The sequence below is a fragment of the Lagenorhynchus albirostris genome, chromosome 11, assembly GCF_949774975.1.
Source record: "Lagenorhynchus albirostris chromosome 11, mLagAlb1.1, whole genome shotgun sequence".
Taxonomy (NCBI): domain Eukaryota; kingdom Metazoa; phylum Chordata; class Mammalia; order Artiodactyla; family Delphinidae; genus Lagenorhynchus; species Lagenorhynchus albirostris.
The window spans coordinates 51918393-51943627 of NC_083105.1; the positions used below are offsets into that span (position 1 = coordinate 51918393).

The 25235-nt window shown below is 42.0% G+C and overlaps 1 protein-coding gene across 3 annotated transcripts in view; it reads left to right on the forward strand.

Moving 5' to 3' along the window:
• Nucleotides 1-25235, forward strand: part of GNS (glucosamine (N-acetyl)-6-sulfatase) — a 51901-nt gene that overhangs the window by 12188 nt on the left and 14478 nt on the right. For all 3 annotated transcript variants that reach the window (XR_009543400.1, XM_060165567.1, XM_060165568.1), the window contains exons 3-10: nt 1185-1391; nt 3506-3571; nt 4007-4105; nt 5616-5783; nt 7425-7507; nt 9318-9436; nt 11150-11253; nt 19174-19275. Coding sequence is in view for 2 of the 3 variants with exons in the window: in XM_060165567.1 (XP_060021550.1) it covers nt 1185-1391; nt 3506-3571; nt 4007-4105; nt 5616-5783; nt 7425-7507; nt 9318-9436; nt 11150-11253; nt 19174-19275 (948 nt within the window). In the remaining variant the exon portion in view is untranslated. The remainder of the gene's footprint in view (nt 1-1184; nt 1392-3505; nt 3572-4006; nt 4106-5615; nt 5784-7424; nt 7508-9317; nt 9437-11149; nt 11254-19173; nt 19276-25235) is intronic.

Genomic DNA, 25235 nt, shown 5'->3' on the forward strand with positions numbered 1-25235 from the left:
AACTTTTTGGCCAACCCAATACTTCATACATAGATATGCACATCATTTTGTGTGGAAAGACGCAAGATTATAAAATGCTTATTCTAATCAGAGTCCCAGCAAGATTTTTTTTAGGCTGAATTAAGTGATTCAGAAGTTATCTGGAATAATAAATAGGTTAGAATAATCAAGGTAAAATGTTTAAAGGAAGAGATTTCCCTGCTGGACACTAAATGTAAGATCCAGTGAGCAGTGTGGCATTGGCCAAAAAATAGGTCAGGAAATATAAAAGGGAGAGAATTACAAGAGTTGCCAATGTGAAAATTATAAAAGTCAAACATGTAACAAACTCAAAAAGCAAAAGTAAAAAATGGGAAGTATTTGTAACATGATTGAATCCTTCCTTAACTCAAATTTTATGTCACAAGAGGGGAAAATGTGCAAAGCACATGAACAAACCATTCACATGAACACAGTTGGTCAGTATGCATGAGGAGAATGTTCATCCTCACCGGTATTTAAAAATGCCAAATCCAGTTTGAAAGGCCGAAGAGATGCTAAGTATTTCAAAGGGATAATATGTAATTCTGGCAAGGGCGTGCTCAAATGAGCATTCCCTCCCCGCTGGTGCGAGTATAAGCTACTATTACCCTTCTGTAAAGTGGAGTGGATCCGTGATGAGTATTAAGACCTAGACAAACATTGGGTTGAATAGGATAATTCCGTTGATCACAGGAGCTAATAGGAGCATAATTAGAGTAGGAAAAAAATTTGTGTCCAGTGTATAAAGTGATGCAAGAAATGTATAAAGCCACAGATCAGCCTGAAAATGAACCTCTACTTCTCTGCCACATTAGATTCAAGTAGTATTCTTTATCTTTGTTCAAGACCTAGCTCCCACCATGCTGTATTCCTTGCATGTAAATATTTCTTTGGCAGATGAAATTAGAACAACTTTAGGTTATTCTGTAGAAAGAAACCAGCTGAAAAAGAAATCTGTTTTCTGGGTTCTATCTGCTTTACTGTCTCCACTAGGGGACTTAAAGCAGCTCTGAAATGTGTCATGTATAAAGAAAACCTCTATTCCATGGGAAATTAGAAATTTGACTTTGGGACATTGAGCAGCTTGCTTTCTGTTTAGAAATGATGAGAAATCTGTCTGTCTTGTGTAACTTTGCTTTTTTTTGCTTCTCTTCCGTTTGTAGTATGTGCCAAGTGCTCTTTGCTGTCCGAGCCGAGCCAGTATCCTGACAGGGAAGTACCCACATAACCATCACGTCGTTAACAACACTTTGGAGGGAAACTGCAGTAGTAAGTCTTGGCAGAAGATCCAAGAACCAGATACTTTCCCAGCAATTCTCAGATCAATGTGTGGTTATCAAACGTTTTTTGCAGGGAAATACTTAAATGAGGTATGTTGAATGATCTAATTATTCCCGTTCTTTCTTTTTAAAAAACAGCTTCTTGAATGTGAATTAGTATGATTCATGTTAATTGTTTTTTAATTAGCATCCGTTCAAGTCATGTTAAACGGTTTTCGGTGTATGTTGTTTTCTCTTAATCTGCCTGTTAAACCAGAACTTACATGAACGTATTTACATGATTTGGGCACTGTGGTTATTCTTTCTTTAAATAGTCTCTGGAGCATTTGTTTAAAAATTGTCTTAGGACTGCTGTGGTCTGAGGCATATTCCCCCTTTTCCTCAAGAATTCTGCTTGTCCTTTGGCTGTCGTGGTATCTTTGTTTCCATTTCCCCCTTTATCAGGAGTGGAGTGAAGAATTTTTTCCTCTGGGCAGCTTTTCCTGAATTATAGCAGCTTAATGGTTAACCCACTTTCTGAAAACTGGGAGCAGATTGTGGAGAGATCAGTGATGAAGGAAAAGCACGCAGAGCCTGAGACATTCAGACCATTGAAGCATGTGGCTGAGTGGTTAGTGTGCTGGCCTTGAGGGCCTGGATGGAGGGAGGCCTCACTGTGACCTGCCGAGGCCAGATTTCAGGGCCTCGAGTCCACCACATTGGCCTTAGCATTTAGTCGAAGTTCAGGCTTAAACGAAATAATGTGTTTGAGAGTGTTTAGGGTTATCTCTTAAAATAAAACTGGGGATTCAGGACAAAGAGAAGATGCACGTTTTCTTATGTACTTCATCTGTGGTTGCTAGAGATCTTAATATCTGATGTGAATTTTGTTAATTCTCCCCCTCCCCGCAACAGTTGGGGGATTTGCAGCCTTGTGGATTTGATGAAAAATGAGTCGGTTTGAAAAGAATCATGAGCACTGTGATGGGTTAAAGCTATAGGTCATAAAGAGACCTTACACTACTTTGCATGTTGAAGATCATCTAACGTATACAAAATTAGAAATTCTTCAAAATACAAAGACTTAGGGGACTTCCCTGGTGGTCCAGTGGTTAAAATTCTGTGCTTCCAATGCAGGGGGCACGGGTTCGATCCCTGGTTGGGGAACTAAGATCCCACGTGTCGTAGACACAGCCAAAAAAAAAAAATAATAATAAAGATTTAGTTCTTAGAGGCACTGCCTTAAATGGGCAGTATTAAGCCTTGTCGAGATAAAATGGGATGATTCTGTGGTCTCTTCACTTAATTCATCTCATTAGATAAATTGAGTCCAAAAATAGACTTCACCAGCAGGACAGCTGAAGTGATAGGCTGGTGGCTTGTAGTCTGATGATTTGGGCTGTTAGCCACAAGGTTGGCTGGACCATTCAGTCTAGGCCATCAGTAGCTCAGCAAATGAGCCATGTGGCCTAAGCTATGTGGCCTTTCCCTGTAAAGGGCCAGAAGTAAATATTTCAGGCTTTGCAGGCCATATGTCTCTATAGTGACTCTACAGTTCTGCTGTTGTAGCAGGAAAGCAGCCACAGACTTACATAAACCAATGAGTGTGCCTGTGTTCCAGTAAAACTTCACCGCAACTGAAATTTCAATCTTATGCAACTTGTCACAAAAATATTCCTCTTTTGATTTTTTTTTTTTTTTTTTTTTTTGTGGTACGTGGACCTCTCACTGCCGTGGCCTCTCCTGCCGCAGAGCACAGGCTCCAGACGCGCAGGCTCAGCGGCCATGGCTCACGGGCCCAGCCGCTCCGCGGCATGTGGGATCCTCCCGGACCGGGGCACGAACCCGTGTCCCCTGCATCGGCAGGCGGACTCTCAACCACTGTGCCACCAGGGAAGCCCTGATTGTTTTTTTTTTTATTCAAGTATAGTTGATTTTGATTGGTGTTTATATTTTTTAATGTTTGGAAGAAAATTCTTAGCTTGCTGGCCCCACAGAACAGTAGGCAGGCTAGATTTGGCCCACCAGCCATAGTTTGCCAACTCCTGCTTCAGAAGTTCCTAGGACGATAGTATTCTTTACTTTTTGACTGTTATGTGTTTGAGGAAATTGAGCACCTACCATGTTTCAGGCACTGATCTAAAAAGATTCTGAAAGTTTCCTGTTTCCTCCTGGTCTGGTCACGTCCTAAGGACTTCTAATGCGCTGCTTGTTTTGCTTTGCAGTATGGAGCCCCAGATGCAGGTGGACTAGCACACGTTCCTCTGGGCTGGAGTTACTGGTATGCCTTGGTGAGTGATTAATGAAGTCAGTGGCAATTCCGCACAACCCTGCAGATGCTGTTTACTTTCTGCTGTAGCTCTGATGTTGACATTATTTGGTTTGCTTTTATGATTGACCATTTTGTCTCCTTAAAAGAAAGTCTGTTGAGTTGTGAGTCACTCTGTTTGTGGGATACTTTTCTTGCATTCCACAAGGTTTAGCAACATGTTTTGCTGTTCTACCGGATCCATTTCTGGCTTTTTAAACTAGGACATATTATTGAAACTGTGCTAGCAGTTAATAAAACCCTAGTCATAAAGTCCAATTCAGTATTGACTTGAGCAATTACCTTTTTTTTTTGTCTTATCACTATTTAAACAGAGTATAGTTTAGCCCAGCATGGTTTCCAACTTTCATTTTGTGTGCTGACCTCATAAAAAATCTTACTTTCCTCTCTTTAATAGGAAAAGAATTCTAAATACTATAATTATACCCTCTCTATCAATGGGAAGGCACGGAAGCATGGTGAGAACTACAGTGTGGACTACCTGACAGATGTTTTGGTGAGTTACTGAAGCTCTGTGCTTGCACTTTAGCTCATGTTTAATTAAACTCTCTGCCTAGAAAATCTTTACTTGTATTTGTTAATGTTGGGTAACATGAATAACAACTTGGTCTAAATGCCAAATAATATTTCCAACTGATTAAAAACTCCTGAGGGTGTTTTTCTTTGTAATTAAGCCAGGCTCAGATCTAATGTTCTTGAAATTCCAGCAGAAAATCCCTTTTCCAAAGGCTAATCTCTAAGACTATAGAGATTACTTCGAAGAGGTTTTACTTTGTAGGGGTTCCTACTCTTGATCCCAGTTTTACTCACAAGCTACAAGATGGCATCTTCATCATGAGGGTGGCGGGATAGGGATAGGGAAGTTCTTCAGGCATTGTATATTATATATAAAAAATACTGAAATTGGGACGGGAATTTGGGACTGTCCTTTCCTGTCTAAGATGTATCTAATGACAGCCCCTCCATAGGGCATTCATTCACCAAGTACTTCAGCACCCATTATAGCAGGTGTTCAGCAGTAAATGAAACAGAGTCTTTGATCCTGTGGACGGTAACCTTGTAGTGGAGGATTTTATTTACCCGTATGTGTGTTGTCTTGTTAGATGGCGATTAGTTAGAGAAATAAGGCAGGGGATGGGAGTTACATAGATAACATTTAGGCAGAATCCTAAAGGAGATGAGAGTGAGCTATACAGGTCAGGGGAAAGAGTGCCACAGGCAAAGGGAACAGAAAGGGAGTGTGCGTGGCAGGTTGGAGAAACCACAGGGTTTCTTGACAGGGCTGGAGTAAAGTAGGGGGATGGGATGGTGATAAGAAATTGATAGTATCTTTTGAGTTTAGTGTTGGGAATAAATGAAGATGTAAATCAACTAGGAAATTAAAAACACAGCATGTGTGTGGGAAGCTTTCATTTTCATAAAGTATCTCCAGAGAAGCAAATGAAAAATTTAAGTCCATATAAACTAAAACCCTGGTGTGGTGTATTTAGACTTAATACTGTTCACTTAGTTTAGCTACTTCAGCTGGCACAGCTTAGGCGATCTACTCTCTACATATTTTTGTAAAATTACAGTAACTTAATTCACTTTTCCCGCTGTTGTGAATTAGGTTGGCTCTCTTTCTATGTTCTTTAAAGCATCAAATGTGTATACTCTAAGCTGCATAAATGTATATACTCTAAGCTACATTAATATGTTAATACTAAAATGGCCAAATTACTATTTTTTTTCCTTATGGGAGGCATAACAATTTTAAGGTCATGTAAAATCATCAAAACCCTAATTGCTTTCTTCGATGGTGTGCTTTTCAATTTTTTATTGTGTTTGCCTGAAAGCCAAACGGTCTGTTCCAGCAACACGCTTGCAAGTGACTGTGACATAGACTGTATGCTAAGATTGGTGGAAAGCTAATAGGGCCCTGTACCCCTGTTCACCAGAGAACAGGTATCTGTCAGGTCCTCAACTGTGAAGTAGGGTAAGCAATGACAAATCTTTGTATATGTCAGGCCAATGTCTCCTTGGACTTCCTGGACTACAAGTCCAACTCTGAGCCATTCTTCATGATGATCTCCACTCCGGCACCTCATTCGCCTTGGACGGCTGCACCTCAGTACCAGAACACCTTCCAGAACGTCTTTGCACCAAGAAACAAGAACTTCAACATCCATGGAACGGTAGCTTCCCCTAACCCTTGCATTAAGCCATGCTCGATGTGATTAATTGTGTAATATACTTGTCAGGGAGTCTTTGAATCATATAGTTGGTCTTCCTTCTAAATCTTTTAAAGGTAGTTGCACCTGTCGCTAACATACTAGGTAGTATACACTTGCTTCAGAAGTCAGATAAGGTTCGTGCCACACGCCCAGTGGGCAGCTGGAGAGTCGGTGGACAACGGTAAACGAACGCCATCTTTCCTGACCACAGGCTCTTGGTAACCTCTGTGCTGGCGCTCCTCCTGCCCGGCAGTGGCTGAGACATGTCCCTTGGGACTGAGCTGGGCCTGCAGCAGTCTCCTTTGGGTGGCCCTCACCAGGCCCGAGGCGTAGGAAGAAGAGGGGTGACACAGTGCAACGTGATTGGGAAGGGAAGTTGAATGGAGAAATGAGCCAGAGCAGGCCGTGACCTAAATACTGTTCACTTCATATACCACTTACCCTTCCTATGGCACAGGAGATGGGCAGTTTGCTAGTTCAAAGGCAGAAAGCTTCTACTGCCTCATGCCTGTTACCCAGAAATCTTAGTTGCTTGCGAGGTGGTAGAAAGAATGAGTCTTGGAGTTAGAGTCCGTATTACCACTTTCTAGCTCAGTGACCTGACCATGAGCAAGATGCTTAACTTGCATTTTTCTCTCTAAAGTCGGGGATCCTGACCTCTCCTGCAACTCTTGTACGGATTAAAATACACAGAAGCGTCTAGCATGTTGCCTGGCACATTGTAGGCATATGCTTGCCATGGATGACATTAAAGATGAGTGAACCGAGTTTGAAACCTGGGTGCCATTCTCTCTGTGTTCCAAAGGAAGTTCATAGAAGTTCCCATGACTAAGTAAGGTTAGGAACTTCAGGTTAAGTAAGTCACTCTGCTACAGGATTTCTCAGAGTTATCTGTGTTCTGACATGAATTTGCAGCAGGAAGAGATGCTCTGTGGCATTTGTCAAGCATGCTAACTAAAGAAGGCTTTGAGGATCACAGTTTGCAAGATGGCAGCTTAGGGTTTTATGAATGGGGAGGAGAGAATAAATGGTATTTGGCAATGTTTTGTGTTTTTTTTTTTTTAACTGTGACTCTTTTATTTATATGAGAAGAATCCTCTAGATTTGGACTTGAAGTTTTAGGAAATTGCTATGATGAAATTTTTCCCAAGGTCCAAGGATGATCGCTATCTTAGGTAGGAAAGATAGAGGGCCATGGAATGCTGACTTATTAGGCAAAACTTAGAGGAAGGTAAAGTGGATCTTTATCCTTTTATAGTTTGGGTGGTAGACCCAAGTTATAAATTTAATCTTCTGGTTAGTAGTTTCCAGTATCTTTCACGAAATCTCTTATTAAAGCTGCTAACAAAGGAGCCCAGGCCTTCTGCCATTAAGGAGGTGATGAGAAGAAGCTAAAGAATGAGTGATAATTTGCAGAAAGTTTTTTTTAACCAACACAGGGGAGGGAAGTAGGGGTGGGTGGTGGAGGGAAAATCTGAAGTTGCTTAAACAGGCTCCAGTTAGTTCCTTTTTTGCTCGAGTAAATGACCTTTTTCATTATCTATTCTACTAGTTTGACTGTGGTGACTTGGTGTTAACTTCTGTTTTTCTTTTAAATTTTAGAACAAGCACTGGTTAATTAGGCAAGCCAAGACCCCAATGACTAATTCTTCAATACAGTTTTTAGATAATGCATTTAGGAAAAGGTAAGAGCTGCTCCTTTCCAGTCTAGGTGGTCTTTGAGGACCCTCAGAAGCAGCCCATGAACAGGGAACTGCACCACATGGTTATTTCTGAGAAAAAATCAGAGGGTAGCAAGATGTTGGGAGAGACTCTGATGGGAGGTCTTTACATTTAGCTACAAGGTGGTCTTTGGACCTCAGGTCTAATTAAACAGTCCGTTTTTATGACTTGTTAAAACATTGCAAATTGGAGCCATTTGGTTTTTTTTAACAATTTTCTATATCTAAAGAAAAGGTTGGAAACAACCTAAGTGTCCACCATCGGATGAATGGATAAAGAAGATGTGGCACATATATACAATGGAATATTACTCTGCCATAAAAAGAAACGAAATTGAGCTATTTGTAATGAGGTGAATGGACCTAGAGTCTGTTATACAGAGTGAAGTAAGTCAGAAAGAGAAAGACAAATACCGTATGCTAACACATATATATGGAATTTAAGAGAAAAAAAAATGTCATGAAGAACCTAGGGGTAAGACAGGAATAAAGACACAGACCTACTAGAGCATGGACTTGAGGATATGGAGAGGGGGAAGGATGAGCTGTGACAAAGCGAGAGAGTGGCATGGACATATATACACTACCAAACGTAAAATAGATAGCTGGGGGAAGCAGCCGCATAGCACAGGGAGATCAGCTCGGTGCTTTGTGACCACCTAGAGGGGTGGGATAGGGAGGGTGGGAGGGAGGGAGACGCAAGAGGGAGGAGATATGGAGACATATGTATATGTATAGCTGATTCACTGTTATAAAGCAGAAACTAACACACCATTGTAAAGCAATTATACTCCAATAAAGATGTAAAAAATAATAATAATAAAAGGTCGCTTTGTGAGAGATTAGCCCCAATATTTGCCTGAGACCCAAAGGCTTAGGCTAGAGCAGAATATTTGCCTTTGCAATTTTTAGTTTCCAGGAAATTCTTACTTTCTCTTAAGGTGCATTTAGTTTTAGACCAGGGGTTGGCAAACTTTCTGTGAAGGGCCAGATAGTAAATATTACAGGCTTGTCGGCCGTATAGTCTGTGTCACTGTTGCTCAGCTCTGCTGTTGGAGCGCAAAGCAGTCCTGGACAAGACAAGAATGAATGAGCATTGGCTGTGCTACAGTAAAACTTTATACATAAAGCAAACAGCGAGTTGTTGTTTCATGGGCGTAGAGTTTCAGATTTGCAAGGTGAAAAGGTTCTGGAGATCCGTTCCACTATGTGAATATACTTAACGCTACTGACCTGTACCCTTAAAAATTGTTAAAACAGTAAATTTTATGTTATGTGTTTTGTACCGCAGTTAAAAACAAAAACACAGACAGTGGTCAAGCTTTGGCCCATGGCTATCGTTTGCTGACCCCTAGTTTGACCATTAAACATTGTTGTAGCCAGGTCTATCTGAATTCATCTCTATCAGTCAGTGCTGAGTTGACAGCTTTCCCTTCCAGTAGTCTTTTATTCTCATCACCAGCCACGATAAATAATAAAGCTAAATGGTTATAAAAAGCCTCATTTATTTCTGTAGAATCGGTTAAATTTGGAATCAACTAATTGTGTTCTGGAGTTTTCTAATCTGTGCTTTGCAATGAATGGAAGGAAAGGAAATAGGGGATTTGAGCTTTTTGGGAGAGTGACTCTGAGGGGTTTTTTTTGGGAAGGAGGTTGGGAGTTTTTTTGTTTCGATTTGGTTTTGGGGTGCTTTTTGGACTTCGCTTTTTCGGCAAGATGGCAGTACCTCAGCATTGTCTCTGAAGTCCCATTGCTGCCCTTTGTTCACATCCAGGTGGCAGACTCTGCTGTCAGTCGATGACCTGGTGGAGAAGCTGGTCAAGCGATTGGAGTTCAGCAGGGAGCTCAATGACACCTACATCTTTTACACCTCAGACAATGGCTATCACACAGGTAAGGGGCACCATGACCTTGGCGAGGTGCCTTTCCTTTCTCGCTCAATCCGTAGCACTGGCAGGGAGCTCCTGTCCTTTTGCGGCAGTGGACAGGCCAGAGGGAGGGTCTTGCCCTCAGGGCCCCTCTGGTTAGAGGGCCAACTCATTTCCCCTGGTGAGAGACCAGGTTTCATTATTTGCTATTTCACAGGCTGAATTACATGGTGTTCTAGGAGTCTGAGCAGAGAGTGAGCTTGATGGGTTAGAGGCAGCCTTTATGAAGTAGGTGAGAAATTGAGCTAGATTTTAAGGACAGTGGATCTCAGGGAATAGGGGTATGACATTTGACACAGGAAGACCACGAGAGGGTTGTCCTGGGGAAAAACTTTCCTGTGAAATGAGGTGTTTTGGTGTGTGTGAGTTTTGCTTTGTGTTTCTTTGCACAACTGCAGTATGAGTCACCCCCGTGTCCTTGACTTTCATCCTTTCTTCTTGGACCTTCTCTAGTTAAAAATCAGTATTTGTTTCTCTCTCCTCTCTTTTAAATTTCCTAAACTGGAAGGGAATTAACCTGAGGTTTGTTTGCACAGGAGCAGATAGATGAGGCGTTCCTGCGGTGTTACGAATATTTCTAAGCACGCACGGTAGAGACTAGTAAAATAACTCCCATTGCCCAGCTTTGGTTTCCAGCGGCACGAGACCAGTCTTTTGAATTCCTCATACCTTCTTCATGTCTCTGTTTTAGCTAGAAGTTTTTGAAGAAACTCCAGATGTTGTGATTCCATACGTCAACACTCGATTGTGCACCTGACTAGTTGATTAGCTATCAGAACCTACACGAAGTCCACACGCTCCCTTTAGTTTTTATGTGTCTTAAGGCTGTCCTTTGCCACCGATTTACTGGGAAAACTCGTCTTCTGTCCTTTAGAATATCTCACATTCCAGATGTAGCTAATTGCTCATATAATGCCTTAACTCATTTATCTATACTCAACATTTTCTATAGATTGGTAGTTAGATCTAGAGTCTTAATAGAAGTTCATGTTTTCAACAAGAATGCTTTCTAGTTGATGCTGTCAGGTACTTCTTATTGCTTCATTCACATCATGCCGCTGGGGTGTCTGGTTGCCTCACTTTAGGGATGCTGTTGCTGTTTGATGGCTCATGTGGTATCAACCTGAGCCCATCCTATGAACCTTTTGTGGCTAAAACGTCCATTGATGATTGTTGCTTAAATCTGTTCCCTCAGAAATTGCGAAGCTTGGCTTCATAACTCTGTCCTTCCTTCTGAATTTACTGGCTGGAATTCCTCAGGAAATTCCCCTCACCAGCTGTTTGGTTATCTTGAAATAGAGTTTATTCAGGAAAGGCTGGATAAATGGTTTTCTCCCTTTATTTAGCAGCTTTTAGAGTAACTTCATTCCATTGTGATCAGGTCGAGTATCATACATAAATAACGTATCTTTGCTTCAACACTTTCTAGTCATTCTTTTTGCTGAATTTGCCTATTTGAGACCAGGGTGTCCCTCTAGGCATTTTTTTTTTTTAAAGATGAGCTCATTGTTTCCTGCCTTGTAGTAAGAGACCCAGGCAAATTTAAGCTTTCCATTAAAACCCCATAATTAGTAGAACAAGGCTGTTTTTGATTTTTACTGTTTATTGAATGAATGCATGCATGAGTGACATTTCTATCTCGGCTCCATCTTTACCCTATGCATTTTTTTTTTTCCAGGACAGTTTTCTTTGCCAATAGACAAAAGACAGCTGTATGAGTTTGATATCAAAGTTCCACTGTTGGTTCGAGGGCCTGGGATCAAACCAAATCAGACAAGCAAGGTAGGTTGCCGACAAGGTGATGTAGCATTTGCCTGAGGAAAGAAAGCTTTTCCTCCTAAGAGGAGGCTGATTCAATTTCTCCTCCTTTGAGGATGAAGGCTGATTGGCTTAAGATTTTTTGCAAGTGTATTTGTAAGCCTTGCGAGCAGTGATTCTTTTTTCTTTCTTTTTTTTTAATTGAAGTATAGTTGATGTACAATATTCTATAAGCTACAGGGGTACAATATAGTGATTCACAGTTTTTAAAGGTCATACTCCATTTAGTTATTTTAAAATATTGGCTGTATTTCCGGTGTTGTACAACATAACCTTGTAGCTTATTTTATACCTAATGCTCTTAATCCCCTACTCCTGTATTGTTCCTCTCCCATCCCATCTCCCCACTGGTAACCACTAGTTCTCTGTATCTGTTCTCTATATTTTGTTATATTCAGTAGTTTGTTGTGTTTGTTAGATTCCACATATAAGTGATATCATACAGTATTTGTCCTTCTCTGTCTGACATGTCTCACTTAGCATCATACCAGTAGACTGCTGGCCACCCACTGCTAGATGTATATGTATCGTATTAGCACGAAGAGCTTTTGCTTGTGTTTTGAGACTAGATTTTTACTTGGTTCTCGAGCCGTGACTCTCCACCAGGGTGCTCATCAAAACTACCTTCTGAAACTGAAAGGCTCAACATCTAGAAAGGTTGAGATTGACTCACTTGAACTGGAATAGAATCCCTGCCTCTGCTTTTTTTCTTAAGTTCACAATGATTCTGAGAGGCAGCCCAGTTTGGGGCCCATAGCCCGGGAGAGCAAAGCTCTTCAGGCTTTGTTGTGTGTGCACATCCCCTGGGGGCCTTGTTGAAATGCAGATTCTGAGTCTGCATTCCAGCCTGCTCCCAGGTGTTCCCAGGTGATGTCTGCTGCTGGTCTGACCTCCCTCTGAGTATAAGGCTACAGAAAGGGTGTTGTCTGAGAATTTAGTCCCCCTCCCTGTGGGACTCTTCCTCACTAATGCCTTTCTACTTTACTGATTCTGTCTCCTAGTACTGTCATAAAGTACCACGTTCTTTTGTTACCATTTCCATTTGGTTTCAAACTGAGTTCCTAATACTGAGGTACTTTGTTCCTAGAGTTCATGGGCACCTTGTTCCAGAACACTGGTCCAATGTTGGGAGATAAGAATTGATAGGCTCTACCAGTTGTTTTCTCTTCCCTAATACCACAATTTCAGTCCCAGCTCTGTGAGACAAAAGAAAATGAGCAAATGGATTCTTTTTTTGTGTGTGTGGTATGCGGGTTTCTCACTGTTGTGGCCTCTCCCGTTGCGGAGCACAGGCTCCAGACGCGCAGGCTCAGCGGCCATGGCTCACGGGCCTAGCCGCTCCGCGGCATGTGGGATCCTCCCCGACCGGAGCACGAACCCATGTCCCCTGCATTGGCAGGCGGACTCTCAACCACTGTGCCACCTGGGAAGCCCAGCAAATGGATTCTTTAAGCTAAAATTGGAAAAATAGGTCAGAATTTCTGGGTATACTGGTGCTTGAGTTTAACTTGGGGGTGTAATGTTTACTCTGTTTAAATGTCTGTCATTCACTTATTTCCTTTCACAATGCTCTTGATGGAATTCTGTTAAAATTCTCTCGGAAACTTAAAAGGGCCTTCATAAGTGCCTTTTGAATTTTCTTTTTCTTTTAAGACCCACATTCCTAAAGGCAGTCACCTTCCACTACAAATTCATTACCCTCTAAACAGGCCTCTTCTGTCAACGGAGGTAGGCAAGTTTGGAAGACCATTCAGTCTTAAAAGTGTTTTCTTGATCTTGGTGTTGGGAGCTGGTTGAGGAGAGCACGTCTGCACCTGTGTGCATTTCTGAGGAGCAGGGCCACGTCTAACCGGTGTGGGGAAGGCGGCTGATGAGAACAGAATGACGTGTCAGCCAGCTGCCCATGGAACAGACTGTTCCTTTTTCCTTCAAGTTAACAGTGGCACTAAATGTTACAATCAGAAACTTCACTTTCTCTAAGCCCTCTAAGTGAAACCAGGTCCTAGCAAGCCATTTCAACAATAGTAACCGTTATTGAAGGCTTAGGATGTGACAGGTGCTGTTCCAAGTGTATTACCTGTATCAACTCAGGTAACCTTCACAGCCTTATGAGATATGAATACTGTTATCCCCATTTTACAGATGAGGAAACTGAGGTATACAAGTTCAGCGATTTACCCAAGATGATGTAGCCAAAGAATATCAGAGCCCTGCACCTGAACTCGGGCAGTCTGGCTGCTATACACTTAGCCAGAGTCCGCACACTCAACCGTTACACTACAGCTCAGACAACAGTATTTAAGTATCTTCCTGTGCCAGCGCAGTATACCAGGAGCCTTGGAGCCACGGCAAGAGCAGTTAGAGGAGATCAGTTCTTAACTCCCTGTGTCGGGGAGCCAGATACCCGAGCTTCCGTTCGCAGTGAGAGTCTCTGAGGCATTTGGGCAGAGACCCGGGTGTCAAGAAGGATTGAGTCGTGCAAAGATCTGTGGGAGGGTATCCTGAGCAGCAGAACAGTGCATGTGAAGGGCACAGATAGGAGAATGAGCTTGGCCTGTTCAAGGGACAGAAGGTGGCAGTTGTCCTGAACTACTTCTCCTTCCTACTTGGATCATCTCTCTCACCTCCTTGCCTTTGTACAGCTGGCTGCGCCTTCTGTGTGAATGCCCACCTCATGCCCCTCTCCCCTGGCTAAGTTCATTGTCCTTCGGGGCTTCGGGTTAGGGCTCCCCTAAATGAACGTCACTGTAGACCCCTGCCCCACATGGAGTGGGTGCCTTTCCCAGCTTCCCAGCTGGCCTCACACTTACCACACCCGACTGAGTTTGTCTTTTTAACTCTAGGAGTCCCTAGTTGAGAGGTATTACCTGAACTTAGAATACCCAGCTTTTAGTGGGAGTTTGGAGTTAGCACATGTAAGCTATTATATATACAATGGATAAACAACAAGTTCCTTTTACTATATAGCACAGGGAACTCTGCTCAGTATTCTGTAATAACCTAAATGGGAAAAGAATTTGAAAAAGAATAGATACACATATAACGGAATCACTTTGCTGTACACCTGAAACTAACACAACATTGTTAATCAACTATGCTCCAATATAAAAGAAAAATTTTTTTAAAGGTCCTATTATATAGCCTAGGGAACTATACTCAATATCCTATGATAAACCATAATGGAAAAGCATATTTAAAAAAAGGAATGTATCTGTATATGTGTATAACTGAATCACTTTGCTCTACAGCAGAAATTAACACATTGTAAATCAACTGTAAATTAAAAAAAAAAAGAATACCCAGCCCTTAACATACAATGGCAAAACCAGGTCTGAAAATTAACCGTCTATTCTCAAAATCCATGTTTTTTTGGGAATTCCCTGGTGGTCCAGTGGTTAGGACTCTACACTCTCACTGCTGAGGGCCTGGGTTCAATCCCAAGTTGGGGAACTAAGATCCCACAGCGGCGTGGCCAAAAAAAAACAACAACAAACAACCATGGTGTTTGACACTCTGTGCTGACATATGTGGTTTGAGAAGTATGAAGTGCCCTGCTTCCATCTAACACAGTGTGTCAGAGATGGTGGGTGATTCATCGTGTGCTGGCAGCAGACTTTTCTTGGTGCAGGTTCTGTGTGAGGGCCACAGGGTGGTGAGTTGAGCATAATGAGCTGTGCTGGCAACAGCCTAGTAGCCAAAATAGGACATGTTTGACCAGTGGATCTGGCTTTGTGTTGGCTATTGGGGTGAGCCAGGGGCAGGTGGTATGGGTGGATGCCAAACATTGGCTGCTGAGGTCTTCTCCTCTGGCTATAAATTAATCTAGCTTTAGATTTGGTGGTAGAATTTCTTCAAACGGGCTTTAAGGAAGGAAAAGGTTAGTACGAAAATGGAAATGACATAGCATGATCCAGGGGAAATAAAACCGAACTGGGAGTCAGGAAGACCACCTATTGGCTTTAAGACTTTGGACGGACTAAGCCTTGGTTTCCCCATGTGAAACTGGGAGGATGCCAAGGGCAAATTCTCAAGTGTAACTAAGTGACGCCCTGGCTTACTCCTTGTTAGGGAAGTGGGGCATGAGGGGCAAATCCAGATGAAGCAGCCCAAGACGTGTAGAGTTCTCTGCTTTCAGTGCTTTTCTTTTCTTTTTTTTTTTTTTAACATCTTTATTGGAGTATAATTGCTTTACAGTGGTGTGTTTCTGCTTTATAACAAAGTGAATCAGTTATACATATACACTTATCTCCATATCTCTTCAATAGATGGATTTGGGGTGCTCTCTGGTGTGCTTTGAGTCTTTTTTTTGAAAGCCTTACGTGAATTCTTTAACATCAGGGCTTAAAAGTCTGTTTGAAAACCTGATATACCCTCCTGGGAGCCCTTATTCTTTTGGGTAATTCTGCAGTACTGTCCTTCTTCCAGAGCTAAAAAAATAAGCAGGTTCAAGGCATGATACCCCTCGATCTCATGCCCCACAGAGTTTTTTAGGGCCTTATATTTGATCAAAATGTATATATACTTTAATCCTAAGAACATTCCCAAACAAACTGTGAGGCTGTGATTCATGAAATAATTTACTTGGTCTTGTCAGAGCGTTTTCTGTTCCAGTCCTTAAATGCATCTTTATAGTCAGTGATAAAAGCAATAATACCATTTTAGGAACTTGAAATGCTAATGTTTCTAGATGTCATAGGGCGATGGGCTCATAGTATCCATTCTAATCCTTGGCTGTGTAAAAACCAGAGAGAGGTATAATTCTCTCTTGAATTCTTCACTCATACTTGGTATCTACTGGAAGTCTCCCATCTCCTGACATTGTATGCTAATTTTGAGACTCTACGTCTTAGTCAAACAAAACCCAGTAGGGAGAGAATTTGTCCATCATTTTTAGGGAGGATGTGATCATTGTAGATACCTGGGAAGAAAGAGTCCTGGTGGTGGCGTTTATGGTACTTGTGCCGAAGTAGCGACTTGACTTGTCCTGAATCTTGCAGACCTTTCTCCTCCCCTCCCCCCACAGAGCAAACTGCCACCAGAGGGTGCTCCCACCCATTGCTGATGGCTCGAGGCAATTCCTGCTGAGACTGGCAGTCACTGTTTTATCTCTGTGGGTTTTATTATTTTGGTGCCTTGGACATGTTAATAATACCTGTGGGACTGACTTGACTTCATTCATGTTCTGGACATCACTGGAGATCTGTCAGTCACATTTTGGAGTCTTGTTGCCTTTATCTGATTCTGGAGGTGGTGTCTCTGCTTGTCTCTCCTTTCCTGCTATGGTCTCTTCCATATTCATACTCACTCTTGTTTGCTGTATTCTAAGCCGCTGGAGAGTCTGCCTGGGGTACTTGGAACGGGGAAAGGTATCTCTAACACTGGGTCTTGTGTAATCCCTAGAGACATAGTTTTTGTGTTTTTTTATCCTCAGCAACATATGGATTGCTTTTCCCGTGAGTTGCCTGCCACTGAAGGGTAATTTCCAACAGCTGCAGAGTTACACTGATTGGTTCAGAGCCAGGATATGTGTATCACTCTGCCCTCCAGGAGCCGTCCAGGAAACCTGGCTGCTACTGAACAGTGCTCTGAACAGTGCTTCTTGCCTTTCATGTCTGTACTTTGGTTTTGTTTTTAAATTAAAAGTAATAGGATTAGATTTTTTTTCTAATCCCCATTTGGCTTCTCCTGAGATGATCTGAGTTTTCTCAACAGTTTTTGTTTGTTTTTTTTTTTTTTGGTTGCATTGGGTCTTCGTTGTGGTGTGCATGCTTCTCATTGTGGTGGCTTCTCTTTGTTGCGGAGCATGGGTTCTAGGCAAGCAGGCTTCAGTAGTTGTGGCACGTGGGCTCTCAGTAGTTGTGGCCCACGGGCTTAGTTGCTCCATCGCATGTGGGATCTTCCCGGACTGGGGCTTGAACCTGTGTCCTCTACATTGTGTAGAGGCAGGTGGATTCTTAACCGCTGCACCACCAGCGGAGTCCCTCTCAACAGTTTTGAAGACTGTTATTTATTTCCAGTAAACAACAGCTTTTCCAGTTACAGCCTGCTGACTTTGTGTCAGTTACTTCTCTTTCATTTCCTCATCTGTAAAATGGGGGAAATACTGCTTTCTAGGACTGTGGGGAGGATTAAATGAGGATAAGCATTAAGCACTGGCCCAGAGTAGGTGCTCAGTGAACACTAGTTCCCTTCGTTTCCCTGGTGGATTGTCTCCATCACTCCAAGGCTTTTTCTAGCCTGTGACCACGTGACTTCTAGACTCTCTGCTACAAAAGTTCATGTGGTTCTTGAGCCAGAACATATATGGGATAGTCCAGATTGAGATGTTATAATTGTAAAATACCAGATTTCAAACACTTGGTTCAAAAATTTTTTTAAAGTAAAATCTCATCACTTTTGTATTGCTTACATGTTGAAATAGTAATATTTAAATATTTACAGTGAATTTCACCTCTTTTTTTTTTTTTTAACTTTAATGTGGTCACTAGACAATTTTAAATTACACGTATGACTCCTGTTCTATCCCTATTGGACTTTGGAGTATGCTGGTTTAGGCCTGGTAGCGGTATTGTATACAGAAGAAAAATAGTCCAATAAATCAAGGAGATATGGCAAGGTATAAATGCTGGACAGTGTCTTTAATTTCTAGAACCTTTGTTTAAAAACATCCAAGTTTTGGGACTTCCCTGGTGGTGCAGTAGTTAAGAATCCGCCTGCCAATGCAGGGGACACAGGTTCAAGCCCTGGTCCAGGAAGATCCCACATGCCGTGGAGCAACTAAGCCCATGTGCAACAACTATTGAGCCTGTGCTCTAGAGCCCGTGAGCCACAACTACTGAAGCCCGTGTGCCACAATTACTGAAGCCCGTGCGCCTAGAGCCCATGCTCTGCAACAAGAGAAGCCACCACAATGAGAAGCCTGTGCATTGCAACAAAGAGTAGCCCCCTCCGCAACTAGAGAAAAGCCCATGTGTAGCAACGAAGATCCAACGCAGCCAAAAATAAATAAATAAAATAAATTTATTTTAAAAAAAGGAAAATAATGGCTTCCCTGGTGGCGCTGTGGTTGAGAGTCCGCCTGCCGATGCAGGGAACACGGGTTCGTGCCCCGGTCCGGGAAGATCCCACATGCCGCGGAGCGGCTGGGACCGTGAGCCATGGCCGCTGAGCCTGCGTGTCCGGAGCCTGTGCTCCGCAACGGGAGAGGCCACAACAGTGAGAGGCCTGCGTACTGCAAAAAAAAAAAGAAAGAAAAAGAAAGAAAGAAAAAAGGAAAATAAATTTAAAAAATAAAAACATCCAAGTTTTGTGCTCTTTAAGGAAACTTACTGATGCATTGTTGGGATGAGTTTCCTGCAGTCTTCAAAAACTACTGCAAACATTCCTTACCAGTGTTGTCACTTCAAAAAACTATTAAAAAGGCTAACATCCTCATTGGTGACAAGCATTCAACCTTTGAGCCTTTAAAAAACGTCAGGAGTCAATTTGAAGTCAAGTTTAGTGAACTAATAAGAATAATCAAGTTGGAAAACACTTTGTATAAAATAGCCCGACATTTTTCTCAGCGTTCATAACAGACTCAAGGCAATCCTAAAGGAATCTTGAAAAATGTTTTTATCGATGGTAACAGTATGGGTAGAATAAACATTAACTTCCCAGGAGCATGTATTATAAACTTTATAAGGCTTTATGTTTTGTATTTTAAATTATTATAGTTATATTTGAATATATGCAATAGGAAGTATGGGTTGTACAAAAGATAATAGTAAGTGCTGTTTGTGTCACAGGTGGGTTGCGGGGAAGAGAACTCTATTATAGATAGAAAAGGAAAATGGGACAAACTGTGTTCTAGATCAATTGACTGTTTCTTCCTTTTTCTCATAGCTGCTCGTTGCCAACATTGACTTGGGTCCTACTATTTTGGACATCGCTGGCTACAATCTGAATAAGACACAGATGGATGGGATGTCTTTCTTGCCCATTTTGGTGAGTATAAAGCCCTAAATCAGGCCTGAGCCAAGATTCTGAAATAAATTCCAGGTTATATAAGTAGACTTAAAATTTAAATCTTAAAGCTGTTAAATTAGGGGAGCAGAGGATAGACTTTTTCTCTTAATCTGTAGTGGGAAGGAGTTTTCTTAAAAAAAGACGGGACACACATGAACAGAGTTCTATATCCTCCCTTTTTCCCTTCTCCCCCAAAAGCCCCATCATAAAATTAAAACAGGTGACAAATTGGGAAAATATTTGCAACATATGTGAAAAAGGGTAATTAGTTTTAATAGATGAGTTCTTAAAAGCAAAGATTAATATCCCAGTATAAAAATGGGCAAAAGAAGTGAATAGTCAACTCCCAGAGGAATTAAAAATGGCCAAAGTCAGTGCCAAAAAATTGCTTCAGTGCTGATCAAAGAAATGCTTAACTAAAGGAGGCCTCTATCGCCTGTAGAACTGGCAAAGATTAAAAAGATTAATACCCTGTATTTACAGAAGTTTGAGAAAATGAAAGCTACTCAGACTCTGTTCATTGAAGTGTAATCAGTATAAGCTATCGGTAGGCTAATTTAACAAGACCCATCACTGCAAAATACACGTCAAGCAGTCCCATCTGAGAATTTATTTTAAGAAAACAAAATTCATTCAAGAAATATTTGAGGGGGCTTCCCTGGTGGCTTAGTGGTTAAGAATCCGCCTGCCAGTGCAGGGGACACGGGTTCAAGCCCTAGTCCAGGAAGATCCCACATGCCACGGAGCAACTAAGCCCATGCGCCACAGCTACTGAGCCTGCACTGTAGAGCCCGTGAGCCACAACTACTGAGCGCATGTGCCTAGAGCCCATGCTCTGCAGCAAGAGAAGCCAATGCAATGAGAAACCCGTGCACCACAACGAAGAGTAGCCCTTGCTTGCTGCAATTAGAGAAAGCCTGTGCGCAGCAACGAAGACCCAATGCAGCCAAAAATAAAAAGAGATTTTAAAAAAGGAAATATTTGAGTACCTAGTGCCTAGCACTGCCCAGAGCTAAGTATAAAAATTACATGTATTGGGGCTTCCCTGGTGGCGCAGTGTTTGAGAGTCCACCTGCCGATGCAGGGGACACGGGTTCGTGCCCCAGTCCGGGAGGATCCCACATGCCGCAGAGCGGCTGGGCCCGTGAGCCATGGCCGCTGAGCCTGTGCATCCGGAGCCTGTGCTCCGCAACGGGAGAGGCCACAACAGTGAGAGGCCCGTGTACCGCAAAAAAAAAAAAATTACATGTATTAATAGAAGAATATTGAAAACCTAAATATACAGTAGGGAATTGGTCAAATTGTGGCACAGTTAAACAATAGACTATTAAACCAACACTAAATGATGTAGGTATGTATACATTGACTTGGAAAGATGCCCACCACATTCTATAGGGAGAAAAAGTTTCAAAACAGCATCTTTCTCATTAAATATGTAGGTAAATATGTTTAAGCATAGAGAAGTTTGAAGGATCAATACTCATTATAGATGACTCTTCCTCATTGATTTGTCTGCGTCTATCACAATTTATTATTAGGTAATATATGATTCATACAAGAGAATACCCATAACTCACATAAGTTATGAAACACAAGAAATACCCATGAACCCATCACCCCATTTAAGAACTGAAATATTCCCCATACTGATGCATCTTCCTATGGGCTCCTCCCCATTCCACCCCTTACCTGCCCATACAAATGAGCGCTTTTCTGAATTTTATGGTTGTTAATCTCTGGCTTTTATTTTTTAGTAATTATCGTGGATGTGTCCCTAAACAACATACCTGTCTTGGGGGGAAAAATACCTGTCTTGTTTTGCACTGTAAAAGTGATACTCCACCAGTTGTAATCAGGACTTTTTTCAATTCATCATTGTTTGCAAATTGATCCATATTGTTCACAGATGCCTAATATTCCATTATAAGAAGGAATGCATCACTACTTAATCATGTTTTTTTGTCAGTGTACATTTGTGATGTTCCCAGTTTTGTTCTAGGAACATTGCTTCTATAGCATTCTCATACATGTTTCCCAGTGAGCATGTGTATATGCACCAAGGTTACAGGAACCTACATGTTCATTCCTACAAATATTACCAAGTTATTGTACAAAATCGTCATCAGTTTACATTCCAACCAGTAACTTATGAGAATTCCCTTTGCTCTATATGAAACTGTCCAACTACTTAATTTTTGCCAATCTAGGGGGTGAAAAAGATCAAAATTATATTTGGTTCTACTGTGCATTTCTTTATTAATGAGGTGAATCATTTTTTTAACAGCTTAATTCACTTACTATACAATTCAGAAGTTGAAAATTTACAGTTATTCAGAGTTGTACAGCCACACCATAATCTTAATTTTAGAACATTTTCATCACCCCAAAAAGAAACCCCCAAATACATTAGCAGTCACTCCCCCATTGCTCCCTCCCCCAGCACCGGGCAGGCACTAATCTACTTTCTGTCTCTATAGATTTGTCTACTGTGGACATTTTCTAGAAATAGAATCATACAGTATGTGGTCTCTTGTGATTGGCTGAAAAGGGTCATCCCCATTGTAACATGTATCAGTACTTTTCTTTTTATTACTGAATAATATTCCATTGTGTGGATGTGTCACATTTATTTATCCACCCATCAGTTGACAGACATTTGGGTTGTTTCCAGTTTTTGACTATAATGAATAATACCGCTGTGAACATTTGTGTATAAATTTGGGGGCAAACGAATGTTTTCCATTCTCCTGAGTGTATCCCTAAGAGTAGGATTGCTAGGTCACGTGGTGATTTTATGTTTAACCTTTGGAGGAACTGCCAGGCTTGTTTCTAAAGTGATTGCACCGTTTTATATATTCCCACCAGCAGTGTAAAAGGGTTCCAGTTTCTCCACGTCCTTGCCAGCACTTGCTGTTCCAGTCTTTCTATTATGTCTTAGTGGGTGTGAGTGGTACTCACTGTGGTTCTGATTTACATTTCCCTAATGACTAATCATGTGGAATATCTTGTCATATGTTTATTGGACATTTGTATGTCTTCTTTGGAGACAGGTCTATTCACATCCTTTACCCATTTTTTGAAATTGGGTTTTTGATCAGTGAATCATCTTTCATTATGCCTTTTGTGTTTCTTCCCTTGTGAAATGCCTCTTTTTGCCCATTATATTCTTGCTGTTTGTTGTCTTTTCCCTACATTAAGGTATGAGAACACAGGAGTTGAATGTGTAAATCATCTCAGTTTATGGTTAGTGTTCTTCGTGTCTTGTTTATAAAAATGCTTCTGAACCTTGAGGTCAGAAAACAATGCTCCCAAATTCTCTTCTGAAAGGTTTGTAGTTCTGCCTCTACATTCAAGTCCTTGATGTATCTAGAATTGGTTTTCTTCCGTGGTAGGAGTCAGGGATCCAGTTTCATTTTTTTCTCTGTAAATACTCAGCTGTCTTTTCTATTCCACAGATCCGTCTCTCCCTGAACCAGTATCTTTTTATCTTGTTATAAAGCTGTATAATTAAATCTTTGCGTGGGCACACCTGTCTCATTGTTCTCAGGGGTATCCTAAGAGGCGGTTACCTCTCTTCCCTATAAACTTTAAAAACAGCTTTTCAGATGGCCTAGAAAATCATTTTGGGCTTCGGCTGGAATTACAATGAATCTATAGATCAGATAGAGGGAAATTTACATTTCTTAACTCTTCCCATACAAATCTTAACCTGTATACCTTATTTATTTCTAATTAGGAAAAAAAGCCTTCACTACAGGGCTAAAATCATTATGTTATTTCATAGTCAATTTCTCTGCAAAGTTTTGGAAATGGCTCTTTGCCTTGTTTTGTTTTGGACGTTGGTCCAGTGAAACCTCTGATGTATTAGGGCTGCAGAGCAGTTTGTGGCTGTTACACCTCTAGCTCTGCCCTAATACGGCAGCTACTAGCCACGTGAGACTATTTAAATTAACTAGAATAAAATGAAAACTTCAGTTGCTCAGTGGCACTAGCCACGTATCAGTTGCTCAGAAGCCATTGTATTGGGCGACAGTTATAGAACATTTCAGTCAGAAAGTTCTGCTGGATAGGGCTGCTATAGACCAGGGGATTGGCAAACCCCTGTGGGCCAAGTCGAGCCCACCGCCAGTTTTTGTAGATGAAGGTGTATCAGAACACAGCCATGCTCCTCCATGTATGTATTGATTGGCCTACTTTCCTGCTACAACAGCGGAATTGAATAGTTGCAACAGAGACTATAAAGCCGCAGACCATGACCCCTCCTGACCATCAGTCTTAAACTTGGTGGCACGTTAGTGTCACCTGGGAAACTAAAATACTAACACCTGGGTCCCAGCCCCGGTGAGCTTGATTAATTGGCCCAAGATGTGACCTGGCCCTTGGGATTTTCACGTCTCCCCCAGTGGTTTTAATTTGCAGCCCAGTTAGAGGCCTCTGCTCTAGACCTCCCAGGCACTCTTTTTACCCCTACATACTTTGACATTTAAGTGTGGGGTTTTGAGGTCCACTCAGATCTGACAGATAAGCTTTTCCCTCGACTCCCAGCTTCTGTGGCTCGGGGTTGGCAGAATGGTTCCTTACAGGGGAGTGGCAGCCTCTGAAGTCTCCTGTGACTTACGGTTTCTGAGACCTTCATCGGCACAGGATTATTCGGGTTTCATCGTAGAATAGTGATTAGGAAATACGTTCTTCTGCGGCCTTGTGCAGGCCATCACCCGTTCCCCACTGTGGTCATCAGGCTAAATAGGTCCACTGGGGTCCTTCGAACAGTGGTGCTCAAACTAGCATTCATCAGCAGCACCTGTGGGGCTGGTTCAAACGCAGATTACTCCCCACCCCCAGGGGCAATTAAGAATTTGTGTTTGTAACACATTCCCAGCAGACGCTGATCCTGCTGGGGGCACATTTTGAGCACCGTTGTTTTGGAGCAGTGCTTCTCGAACTTCACAGTGCATGTGAGTCACCAGAGGATTTTATTAAAATGCAGACTGGCTCCTTAAGGCTAAAGTAGGGCCTAAGATGGTGCATTTCTAACAAGCCCCCAGGTGTTGCTGATACACCACAAACCAGACTTTGACTACTAAGGCTGTAGACCATTTTAAGAGCCCCTTCTAACCTGGCCTCCCCATGCCCGTCTTCCCTCCATCTCCAGATTCTGCGGCTGCTGGGCTGACTTTTCTAAAGCACAGCCTTAACTGTGTTACTTCCCTGCTCAAACCCCCTTCCCCACCCCTCCTTCCCGTAGCTTCCCATCACCTGCTGTTCTTTGTAGAACAAGTGGGCAGCCTGCTATCAGGACCTTTTTCTGTTTGGTACCAGCCTGCCTCTCCACCTGCTTCCTTGTCTGAAAGCTGGATATCAGGAACCCGTACCACCAGGTGTTCTGCTTCCATCCTGTGCTCAGGTTGTGCTTTTGATCCCAAACTCCCTCTTACTCCTAGATCCTTCCTCCTTTCACCATCTGTGTACCTGTCTTAAACCTTCCCATTGCAAATGCTGCTGCTTCTTTCCTTCTGCTCCACTGATGTGCAACAAAAAGTAGAGTTTATACATGTATGGTGTCTTCATTCTGACCATCAAGAAGTACTTCAACCCTAATACAGTCCTTAGCACACCAGCCCTGTTGAATTTCTCAGTATGAGCTTAGAAGAGCTCTTACAGGGTTTGTAGACAGTATTGTTTATTCTGATCTGAACCTTCAGTACCTTGCTCTGTGACTTTGATTCTTGTTTAGCTCCTGACCTGCTTCACAGAAGTAAGTCTTGGGAGATAACTATTAAATGCTCAAAGCAATTCACATCACTTGTGAGGACTCTATAAATACCAAACATGATATTCGGTAGCCTTCAAATGTCTCTGTTTTAGTCATTCCCTTCAGTTACTGAACGAACAGTCCAATCTGTTTTGACTCCCAAGTCCCCTGTAGCAGTAGAATGAAT